Source organism: Echinops telfairi, unplaced genomic scaffold, assembly GCF_000313985.2.
Source record: "Echinops telfairi isolate 266 unplaced genomic scaffold, ASM31398v2 ScPeMD7_29;HRSCAF=101, whole genome shotgun sequence".
Taxonomy (NCBI): domain Eukaryota; kingdom Metazoa; phylum Chordata; class Mammalia; order Afrosoricida; family Tenrecidae; genus Echinops; species Echinops telfairi.
Window position 1 is genome coordinate 2649038 of NW_022103926.1, and position 12150 is coordinate 2661187.

Genomic DNA, 12150 nt, shown 5'->3' on the forward strand with positions numbered 1-12150 from the left:
GTGTGTGTGTGTGTGTTGAGAGAGAGAGAGAGAGAGAGAGAGAGAGCGAGAGAGAGACAGGACGACCACAGGTGTGCAGCATGTCTGAGAGAGAGAGAGAGAGAGAGGACGACCACAGGTGTGGTGTGTCTGAGACGCCATCAAGATAGGCAGGCCGACCAATGGTGCACACACACTGCTCCCTGAACACAGAATGGAAGTGCGTGCATGCGTGTACACACAAATACGGGAATGAGAAGAAAGGCATTTACACCCATGAGAAGCACACAATCTGCCTTGTAGCAAAAACTGGAGTCAAGTTCTAGATCACCCTCCAATGGCCTGCAGTCTGTTGCTCAAGGGGGGAACCTTAAACATAACGACGTGTCATTCATGGGCTCAGATGTCAAAACTGCCTTCTTCAGGGGGAGAGTGAGTCTTTTATTTTTTGTTTGAAATGAACGTGTGAGTCACCAAAGACTCTAAGTCCATGTTAGTTTTACTTTTCCTTTCTTTCTTTTAGCTTCTCACACCACTTTTTTTTATGCTTGAGGGATAAGAAATCTGGATTTCCCCCCTCTTTGGGAGGATTTTTAAAGAAACATAGTTTATATTTATATAGCTCATCTCAAGAATGGCAATTAACAACATTATCCTATTATTAATATTGTATTATCTCTCTATATGTGGTTCTCTTTCTCCCTACTCCCCACATCCTGCTTCCCTCTGCCCTCAATAGTCTCATCCTCTACTCTCCTTGTTCCTGTCCCACCCCCATGCCCCATGGGAGGGTGAGTTTTTAAAAGAAAATACAAAGTATGAATCCATTCAATGGTAAAGGAGCCCTTGTGGTGTGGTGGACTGATAAACACTGGACCACTAACTACAAGGTCGGTGGTTCCAACCCACCATCTGTTCCTCAGGACAAAGAGGAGGTAGTTTGCTCCTATAAACTGACAACCTCAGAAATCCCATAGGACAATTCTACTCTGTCCTACAGGGTCCCTGTGAGTCAAAATCGACTTGATGGCCATGAGTCTTTGAGTCTCAAACTCATGTCCTTCTAGTCCCTGTCAAAGGAAGTGCCATCAGCTGCAGAGTGAATTAGTTACTGAAGGTGTCCTTCTATAGGTTAAGGCAACGTTAGAAGCAACCATCTGTCTCCCCTTCCCTGGCACAATCTCTTAGAACGCCAATGTGAAAGCTCAATGGAGAAAGGCTCAGAGCAAGCTGTGAAGTCCATGGCTGGAACGCTGGGAATGGGTGGGGAGGCTTTTTAAATCCCTTAGAGCAAATTTAAGACGGTGCCAACTGATCCTGTGTGAGCTGACCAACAACATTTCCTGGGTGTGACATGGGAAGTCTCTGAACCCTAACCAGGGAAGCACCGTGCACACGTGACAACTGGAGCCGTCTCCTGCAGAGCCCAAGTCAGGCTCAAGTTGCGCTTCTTCAGTGGTGTGCAGGGCAGTCTATAGAACGGGTGGCACCCTTGAAGGCTTGTTCCATGAGGGTGTGTGGGGCTACGAGAGGGGGACACTCCTATGAACAGCAGCAAGCACCTGGACAATGCCTACAGGTGACCTGTGACCAGCTGCAGAATATGACCGGCTGGTGATCAAGTTAAACCCCGCTTGTGGAAAACTTGCGCGGGTTTGTGCGCGCCCCTTCTCCTGTCAAATGAGCTGTGAACCACTGACCATCAACCTAAGGGCCCGCCACTTAGTTTCGTGGATGTCTTAACATACAATACATTTCAACCACCATTTAAACGGTTATGCTCACATTGCTTTTCTTACTTTCGTGAAGGAAGGGTGTGTTCTCGAGTGAGAAACAACAGCACGCTACAAAAACTGCTCTCGGGTGCCCTGCCTACCAACAGAGCACGTTGGAGGGCCAGAAAACACAGGCGTGAGGGAGAGGGACAGAGTCCTTTCTACTTAAGTACAACAAGCCTTCACTTAAACATGAATTTTCAAGTCTCCAAAGAGACCGTGAGTATCCCAAAGATGAAATCACGTGTCTGTTTTAAGAGCTATCTGAACTGCATGATGCTGAAGTGACAGTCTGCCTCTGCTCTCTGTGAACGCAGCAGACGCTTGCTGGCCAACTGGTCCTTTACCTCAATGAAAACTATTCTTGTGCCATTTCTGTTTTTTCTCTTTAACGTCACCGGGCTCGTCAAGACTCAGGGCCTGTCAAGCGCTCTGTTGCCAAGGCTCTGCCTGTCAGAGAGGTCAGCACACAGTACCTTCCAGTTGGGTCCCAAAGGGCCTCTCTGGGTCTTGACTGACTGGAACAATGCTGGGTCTTCGTCAGCTTTGTAATCCTGCAAAAGCAGAGCACGGTCAGGAGAGAAGAAAACCAGAGAACATTCTTTATGAACACCAGAGAGGCTCTTTGCCTCTCTCCTAAGAATCACACCAGTACTACTGTGTGTATGCGGCATGAAAGTACACACAAAAACAATGCTCCTGTAAGGCACTGGGCTTTCCGGTCTTGCCCTCTGTGCTTTAAACTTGCATTTTAGCAAAATGACTACTCAAGACAACGAAATCATGTTGTGACTGGTAGCCTACGAATGGAAATATTTCCAGTTATTTTTTTCAACACTTTCGTCACTTTGATGAAGGTATAACCACATTCAAGGAAAAAAATGTTCCCATTCCAGTTTCACCAATCCCTGTGGATGACAAGGGACGTTGGCTGCCCACTTCAAAGGGACGGCGATGGCACTAATTCTGAAGCATCACTAGATGCCGGTGAGTGAGGGTGGAGCTGCTATGTCAGTCGGATTCCTTGACCATGCTCTCCAAATATCACCCCCAACACCTCACTCAAGCAAGGGACACACAAACTCTGGCTTTGTCATGGAAGAGGATGTACTCGGGACATGCCAGAATACAGCTAGTACAAGCACTCAGCTTGTCACGTCAGAGACAGCCAGGGAGACTCAGGTACATCATGCTTCTGGGAACTGCCCCACCATGCACAGCCTGTGACCTCTCCATTCTTCCAGACAGGGAGGAGGAAGTGAAAGGAGAGCATAAAGCCCCTGGTGTGTGTGTGTGTGTGTCTCTCTCACACGCGCTCGCACACACACTCCTCTGAAGTCCAACTATAAGAAACGAAGGAGTGTGAGTGTGGTAACAGAGTATGGAGAAGTGTCGGCTGGCCAGCTGGAGATACTGAAGAGAAAACTGCACCAAGGTCCGTCAGAGGAGTACGTGTTGAGCTGCTAACCATAAGGCTGGTGATTCAAATCCACCAGACGTTCCTTTGGAGAACGATGAGGCTGTCCACTGCTGCAAGGATTTACAGTCTCAAAACCTTAGGGAACTGTTCTGTTCTATCCTGTAGGGTTGCTGTGAATGGCAACCCTACGGAAATGAGTTTTTTACATGCTTTAGAGAAAATTCACAGAAAAGTCAGACATGGGGCCCTGGTTGGAAGTCACTGTTCAGGGGCTAAGGGGTCACCCATCAGAGGAAATGCAGCAAGCAGCGGCCAGTCCTGACTCAACACCCAGAGTGCTGTAGAAACTTCTCAACCCACCAGAGGAAACTCAGTGAGAAGCGGCCAACCTGGATGCCAGTCAGAAAACCTGTATCACAGGTGCGTAACTCTTCAAGAGCAAATCATACACTGGGTGCCAAAGGAGCCATGAGGTTCTGGGAGAAAACAAAGCATTACAGAAAGACAACAAGAGGGGCTTCTAAGAGTTCACAGGGAGTGCAAAAGAAAGATAATGGAGATTCCCACAAACTTTCTGAAGCACCCTCATATGCAGTCCAGAACGACAAAAATCTCTCAAAAGAACACCTGAGAAGCTATGAAAAGGCCCTACAACAGGCTCAAGCCACTGAGGAGGCAAACCCAGCTGCCACCATCACGTCTCAGTGCTTTAAAATGTGCAGCCTGGTGTACCCACAGGCAGGCCAGCTGGCCTTCCCAGGACCAAGGAACCAGGCCAGGCTAAGCCCAAGGCAAGGAGGAATCATTGGCCAACCGGACTTACCTAAGGTGACCAGACGTCCCACTTTTGGCGGGACAGTCCCGATTTTTAACAATTTTTCCCACATCTCGCAGCATTTTTTAAAAGTCCCAATTTTTGGAAAGAATGCACGACAAGCTAGGGTAGACGGTTTTCGGCTGCCATGTGGCTATTTCGCCAGGATATGAGTTTTATCAAAGGTGTCCCACTTTACCAATGTTAAAATCTGGTCACTTTAGATTTACCTCCTGTATGGGCACACCACCAGAAAAAAAGCTCAAGTTCTCGCAACTAAATTCCAATTTAGGGCCACAACCTCCGGCCTCCAGACCTATGGAAATCTGATGGAACAGAGCTAGCCCAATTCGCCCAGCGAGGTCTGAACTTTCCTGCTCGGAGAAAGAAGGCCAGAAAACAGAGTTGGTGGAAACATCACCAGGGCTGAAGGAGCAGAAGCAAGGGGAGACAGCAAGGTCAGTCCACAGGCTAAATGACAAAGAATTGGAGAACAGAAAATTAGGCTTACATGGTAGCCACTGAAAAGGATTTTCGCGTGGAGGTAAATCAGACAAGGGATGAGTGGTCCCAGGAGATAGGCCTAAGAACAATCAGGGTTCCTGGGAGGATGCAACGGTATGCATAGGAATTTCACAGCCTTCCTCCACCACCCTCCTTCCCAACCTGCACTGTGCTGGGCCAAGAGCTTCAGGGAGTTGCCTACGCCTGACAGGCTTGGGTTCCTGGGGGGGGTACAAACAAAAGTGCTTAAGAGATCAGTTAACTGAAGACACCAGGACAACACTCAAAAAATGTGCTCTGCTCTGAGCCTAACAAACGGTATGACAGGTTATGCTCCCAGACCCTCCTGATTCGTGTCAGCGGGCCACTAGGAGACTTGTCACAGAATCGCAGAAGCAAACGGCACCGTAAAGACTATCCATGTCCCTCATTTTACGGGTCCAATGAGGAGGTTACACCTGCTTGGCACCTCTGTCCTGGGCATGATCTCACACACCTCACCACACAGGAGGAAGGCTGAAGGGTGTCCACAAATGCCAGACAAGCAAAATGCATGTCAACAGCACCAAGCAGCAACAGCAGCAAGCACCAGGGCCACCCACACAGGTTTTCCTGTAAGGCATGAGTGTGACTATCTCACACACATACATGCAAGCAGGCGCATGCACATGCCTTCTCTGCCTTTTCCTCTTGAATACAAAACAGTAAGCATGAAGGATAGTATACTGAAAATGTAACAAAACCCAATTACTAACAACAGCACCCCAGCCCTGGCAGGTGAAGATAATGCATCCTGTCAAAACCGAAGCCTTTTTTTTTTTTTTTGGGGGGGGGGGTGTTAAAAAAATATTGGTTGGAATGCATAAATGTTTAATCAGTTGGATTTAAGATGCAAGATGTTAAAAAGAAAATCATAAAAACACAACATGAAGCAGGTGCCCCCTCCGGTTTGAATCTCTAGAACCAATATTTAATTTCTTGAACAATACCTTCAATGTGACAATTTTCTCTTTGGCTATTCTCGTTTGGGCTCTCTGTTTGAAAACTGGCCAGTTTATACCCGTATCACAATGAACAAATATATTCCTTCATGTATGACAGTTTCAGCACACAGAATGCAACCTCAGCTACCAATTATAGCTGCAAATGAGCAATCGTGTGGAATGAGACAGCCTGCTGGCTTTGTTAGTATTCTGTCTCCTTTGGGATCCCATGGGGAAAGGGAGGCTCTGATGAAGAGAAGCCCTTGGCTCATGGTTTATTGTGCTTGCCACCAGCTGCAGACTTCTCATCTCATTAGTTCTTTTAGAATACTGTGGGTGAAGACAGCTGTAGCCTACTTGATTCTTCAGCTCCCGGGTATTCTGAAGGCTGAATTTGCTATGCACTTTCTGTAATCCTTGGGAAAAAAAAACAAAGGAAGAAAGAAAGCAAACTAGGCCCAGGAAATGTATTTCTTAAAATGAGTTTTATAATCATGTTTAAAAGTAGAAAAATCTTATTGCTGAGGTGCAGTGTGTCTAAATTTCTTTATGATCAAATTTTAATTATCTGAATAATGCCCAGAGGCCTGGTGAGGAGAAGGGCTTAGTAAAACCATCATTATCAAGTTAGGTGTAATGTCCCTAGACATTACTTGCCCACCAGTAATAGTACCTGAACAACGGGAAAATATAATGGTATCAGCATAAGGTGGGTTCGGATTAGTGTTAATACAACTCTATTTAATCGAAAACTCGGATTTAAGTGAGAAAGAAGGCTAGGGAAAGCCGTGGCACCTTTGGAGAACAAATAAAATCTAATATGGTAAGTAAATGAATTATGGAGTTCTCCACACTGGGGCCACACAGAATACATTTATTAAATTCTTATAAATAACTGCTTTCTGTCACTGAAATACAAAAGCTGGCGACCTCTTGGGTATGCATCTGTTATGCACTGCAACCCCCAACAGGATTCTCAGTAGAAAACTAGATTCGTTTCGAAGACAAAGAATATTAGTCTTGGGAATCTCTTAGCACACGGCTTGCTCCAGATTAGAAGTACAAAATCTGTGCTGAGCCTAACTGAAATGTCCTGGAGCCCCGAGTGAACTCATGATTATGAATGGCGAAGCACGGCAGCAGGTGGGCTGGCAAGAAGTCTGACGGCTAGAGGGGAAATCAGGTTGAGCTCCAGCCACCAGAAACTGCTCCAAGAACGGTGGCTGGGGTGAGCCCAGGTAAGGCTAGGGGTGACCCCACAGCAAACGCATAGTTCTATGACACCTTATACAAGATCAGGAACCCTGGTGGTTAAGTACTAGACTGCTAGCCAAAGTGAGCGGTTCAGACACATCAACCCCGCTATACTGTAGAGGAGAGCAATGCAGCAGCAGTCGGCTCTCCAAAAGAGCATACACAAGGTCTCTGCCTTGTTGGGCATCGCTGAGTCTGACTAAACTCAAGGCAGAGGATTGGCTTGGTGTTATCTAAGATCATGCTGAGAAAAAGTTCTATGGAGTGAAACCATAAAAACTTAAGATGCTTCCCTGTAGCATAAATTGATCAATTTGGTGTGTACTCAAATGGCTAAGATCACTACCGAGTTGAAAATGGGTGGGTAGATACTGCTGCTCAACTCAGCAAAGCGGGGTCCCTCTCAACACCCCCCCCAGATGGAAGCCTGGACTTCAGAAAGAAGTGGAGATCAATATGAATATAAACAACAAACACCAGTGAGGAGTGCTGACCAACACTGCTAAGTATTGTGAGGTTTGAAAAGCAGGGAAACCCTGGATCTTGTCACTGGGATGCCAATGAACAACAGTCTAGGGCGGACAGAAGTCAAGGCAGCCTCCAAGGGTGAGACTGATATAAAAAAACAGAAAGCAAGCAGCATTTAGTCTGCAGTGCAAAGAGCAAGAGCCGCAAAGAGAAATAACATTTACTAACTTGTACCAGAAATTGATTTCAACAGTTATTTTCAAATACACTGCCGTCTTCTCTATTTTTAATTACACCTCCCTGATGACTCCTCACCCTTCCAGGTTCCCAGAGAGTACTATTAATATAGTATAAGTAAATCTCATTAATTCAAGCCCTAGCACCTTGGAATTCATAATAATTTGGACAGGGGCTGGGCTGAAGTTTATCTTTGCATGATCTATGAAAAAAGATTTGCTACACAAATTAATAGAGTAACAAGATCTCAGGAGGGCTGTTTAAACAGTTCAAAAGTGTTTTAGAGCAATTCAGAAGCATTCATTTGCATATAATTATTATGCTAATTACAAATCATTCTTATCTATTCATTAAAGCTAACTCCCAAAGGGCCACTAATTGTCAATAACTTGTTGGCCTAGTTTGTCACTGAAAGTACCTCAGGAAGGAAACTACATTAAAAGAAGCCTTCCCTCCTTCAGCCCTCTAATCTGAAGGGCTTGCAACACCAGAGAGGCGACCTGCCCAAAAGGAAGACACTTTTCTGGTGTCTTTCCAATCCCAACTGCTCCCCAGAGCTAGGGTGCGGGTAGGCAGAGGCGGTCAAGGGGACTCTGCCAAGTGTCCCCTGGAGACTCCATTCTTCCTCCTTTTCTCTGGGTTGCTGCCAGGGTTGCCCTGTGAGAACGGAGTCTAGAGGCAGGTCCCCAAGTAACGAAGGAGGGAAGGCATCAGACTTCCACCATGAGGGACAAACAGTCAGTCCCTGATTGGGGAGCAAGCCCTGGCTGGGGGATGAAGGGGCTCTTCCAGTCAACTCAGGGCTTGATGGGCTACTGGCTTATGGAGATGGGTCCTGGTTTGGGTAAACCAGTGTTTTCAGGCCCAAATATGCAATATATTTACAATTTTAACACGTATTGTTATAGAATTCTGATATTTAAATGAAGATATTCAAACTGTATAGTCCAAATGACTTCAATTTTAGCATAGAAACGAGTCATTTGCATTCAAGGTGCTTGTTTTGAAACAACGCAGACTCATCTTTTGCCCTTGCAGTGGCTGCTGGTTTTTAAATCAACCTTGCGGTTACTGGGCCAGTGCTTACCTGACAATGCCACCAGGGCCCTTAGTAATACGTTTAGAGACGTTTTATTGAAACCAGAACCCATTTATTTCCTGAAACAGTAGCTGCCCTTGAACATGGCTATTAGTGTAAGGTGACCAGACATCCCGCTTTTGGCGAGACAGTCGTGATTTTTAACAATTTTTCCTGTGTCCCGCAGCGTTTTTAAAAAGTCCTGATTTTTGGAAAGAATGCACGACAAGGTTTTCGGCTGCATTGTGGCTATTTCGCCAGGATATTAGTTTTATCAATGGTGTCCCGCTTTACCAATATTAAAATCTGGTCACCTTATATTAGTGGTGCTATTGTGAGGTGCCCTCCACCCAGTCTGACTCACAGCAACCGACTACACACAACAGAACCAACACTGCCTGGCCCCATGCCATCTCAGACATGAAACTCCTCTCCCAAACCGGGAATCCGCATACAGCGAGTGCTCCAGTTAGAGCTACCAGGAGTGCTAATTCGGCCTTCACACGCCCGGGTGCCTCCAAACCTTGGGGTTCCCCTTCCAATTCACAGACTCACGGGCAGTAACTGCTAGGAGCAGAAAGTAAACATTGCTTACAGCAAGCACAAAATCAGATAAGCAGCCTCGTCCTTCCTTTTATTTTTGGAGCATCTCTGGGCAAGGCAGGGCGTGTTCTCTCCCACTGACCCAGCAACTCTGGAATAAAGACAGCACCATAACCACAAGGCTGGGAAAGCGAAATTCCTTGATCAAGGCAGCTGCTGCTTCAGCATAACAGGAGGGGCAGGCAACCAGAGCCAACCCCAGTGGACTCAACCAGCTGTAGCTGTGCTTTATAATGGTACGCCTCCAGGAGCCGAAGGGGCCACTGCTCCCTCAGCTCAGAGCTTCACCTGGCAGGAAAAGGCTTTGGGAAAGGAATCACCACCAGTTGCCATTCCCTGGACCCTGACTTGGTCGGGCAGCCCTGTGACTATCAGGCTAGACCTGTGCACAGATTTCCAATGAGTATGACCTTCCACGCTTGAACTGCCAAGCCTTCCTGCCCAGCAACCCGTGGGTGGATTTCAACTGTCCCCACACTTCAGGGAGGCTGAACCCGTGGCCTACTTTCCACAGGAACATACACACATGATTTGGAGCTGCTCTACAAATTCCAAAGACAAACCTGCCATTTGCTGCTCCAAACATTTCTGGCATCTATCAGTTATTTTGCCCCCGCGGAGGAACTTAAGTGATTCGGTTTCCACACTCCATCTCCTCCAACACCCTCCTGCCTGGCTTCTTATAATATAGGGAGGAACAGAAAACCATAGAATGCATTCTACAGTAACGAAGTAGTTTGGGCCAGATATACTTACGCACTTGATTTCTGACTGAAAAACAAAGAAAAAAACCCTAAGATTTAAGTAAACAATAAACAGCAATATTTTCTATCTCCACATGAGGGCAGTGCCATTCAACTATACATCGGAACTGTACAACATGGAACAAGCCAGAATGCTTCTCAGACCAGAGAATGGCAAGAACCGGCTCCACAGCACCTAGCAACAACAAAACCCACCATGAAGATAATCAAGAGAAAAACAGAATCGGTGCTTTTGAATTATGATGTTGCCTAAGAATACTGAATATACAAAGGAGGACTGTCAGAGAAGGAACAAATTTGTCTTGGAAGAAGTACAGCCAGAATGCTTCTTGAAGAGAGGCTGGCAGGACTGTCTGATGCATTTCGTGCATGTCATCAGGAGGGGACATCATGTTTGGTAAAGTGGAGGATCAGTGACAAATAGGGAGACCCTCCACAAGAGGGGCAGTGGCTGCATCAATGGGCGCACGTACAACGGGTGTGAGGATGGAGCAGGACCGGGCAGTGTTTCATTCTGCTGCACGTGAAGCCAAGTTGAGGCGGAGCTATCTTGCCAGCAACTGAGGGCAACAGGAGTCCCTGGGTGGTACAAACAGGTGACCACAAAGTACCTGGCCATCTAAGGCAGCAGAATAACGAGAAACCTTTTCACATTTCTTTATAGTAAGAATCCTGCTTGTACTTCTCCGCCTTTTTAAAAAACATTTTTATTGTCACCTAATCCACATATCACATAATTCAACAGTTCAATCATTCAATCAAATCAAGAAAAATTGACCAATCATTATTACCACAATCAATTTTAGAATATTTCCCCCATGGTTAAATGACCTTTAAAATGAATTTGTAATCATAATCAGTCCTGATGCTCCCTCCCCCGTCGTCTTTTAATACTCACTCTGAAACAAGACAGTGACAATGGTTAAATTCAGAGCCTGGCAAAGGTGAACCGAGGCTGCATTTGACAAGGAAGGCATTCCCAAAGCAAAATGTTATCAGTGACAGCACCAGCAAGCATTCGCAAACAATCCACACTTAGTGTTTAAAAGAAAGTGTCGAATAACCCAAATAACAGAATGATGTGTTCTGAGTGAAAACAAGTCACACACGGCCATTTCCAAAGGGCACTGGGATTACAGACAGCCAGCTCTGGCTGTGAGCTTGTCTGTCCTTGTCTAATACAGGACACGGTTCTGGCCTACCGAAAGGATGCTTACCGCACTAATGGAGCAGAACCAAAGAACAAGGAGTCAACAGTAAAACCAGCAAAAACAGAAAAAGCACACACTTAGAAAAACAATTCTCATGGTGCTCAAGACCCTTACGAGAGCCCTGCAGCCTTCAGCAGGGCTCAGCAAAGCGCAGGACTTGCAACTCCCGGTGTGGTTAGTCTTGGAACCTGCCTTTCCAGCAGCCTGGGACCCAGAAGACGTCCCTATCCTAAGTGAGGAAAAAAGCCCCAGGTGGTAAAATTCCCCAGGGTCCTTATGGGAGGATAATTCAATACCCTCACAGTTCACAGGCAACAGCTGGAACAAACGACTTCAAACCCCCCAGAAGCACATTGCTATGTGCGCTGATGAAAAGGCAGGAAGGGGCTGTAGGGCTCCTGGTGTTCCCAGAAAAGACCCTGTCCATTAGGGCACACTGGACGCATCCCAACAGTATGACTGGGAAACACACCCCTCTCTAGCTGTCTCTCTTCAAGAACACTTCCTTGAGTTATAATCACGGGCAACTCTCGGTAAGGAAATGGTCCATTTGGAAAAAAAAAAACAAGTCAGGTAGCGGCGGTCAGGTAGCGAAAAAGAGGAAAAGCCACAGGAAGCCACCCAGCTGGCAGCAAGTGAAACATGGTGTGGGGGTGAAGTAGGGGGACATATTTTCTCTTTAAACTTGCTTCACTTTAGTAAGGGAAAAACACCCACTATGCCCAAACCTAAACCCACGACGGCGCAGTCAATTCCAACTCACAGCGACCCTGGACAGGAAGAAACTGCTCCCCATGCTCCCAGGTTTCTTTCTTCCAGGAGCAGTCCAGTAAGTCAGAACCACAGACCTCATGAATCAGAGCCTACCAATGCTTTGTCCATGGCGCCACCAGGATGCCTTTTAATGTGCCGGGGGCGGGGGCACAGGGTTAAGAGCATAGGTTTGCAGACTATTTGGCGAGCTGCCTTATCAGGGGAAAATTCCTCAATTTCTTTGCTTTAGCCTTACAGTGTCCCTGGAAGCAAAACTGGTCACCCATTGCTGTACAGGAACCATCCA

General features: G+C 46.5%; 1 protein-coding gene across 1 annotated transcript in view; it reads right to left on the reverse strand.

Annotated features, from left to right (window-relative positions):
• The window catches only part of PITPNB (phosphatidylinositol transfer protein beta), a gene marked incomplete at its 5' end in the record, with an annotated part of 57336 nt that overhangs the window by 17307 nt on the left and 27879 nt on the right, over positions 1–12150 (reverse strand). Inside the window, one exon of the mRNA XM_004715315.3 lies at positions 2231–2308. Within this exon, the coding sequence (XP_004715372.2) occupies positions 2231–2308 (78 nt within the window). The remainder of the gene's footprint in view (positions 1–2230; positions 2309–12150) is intronic.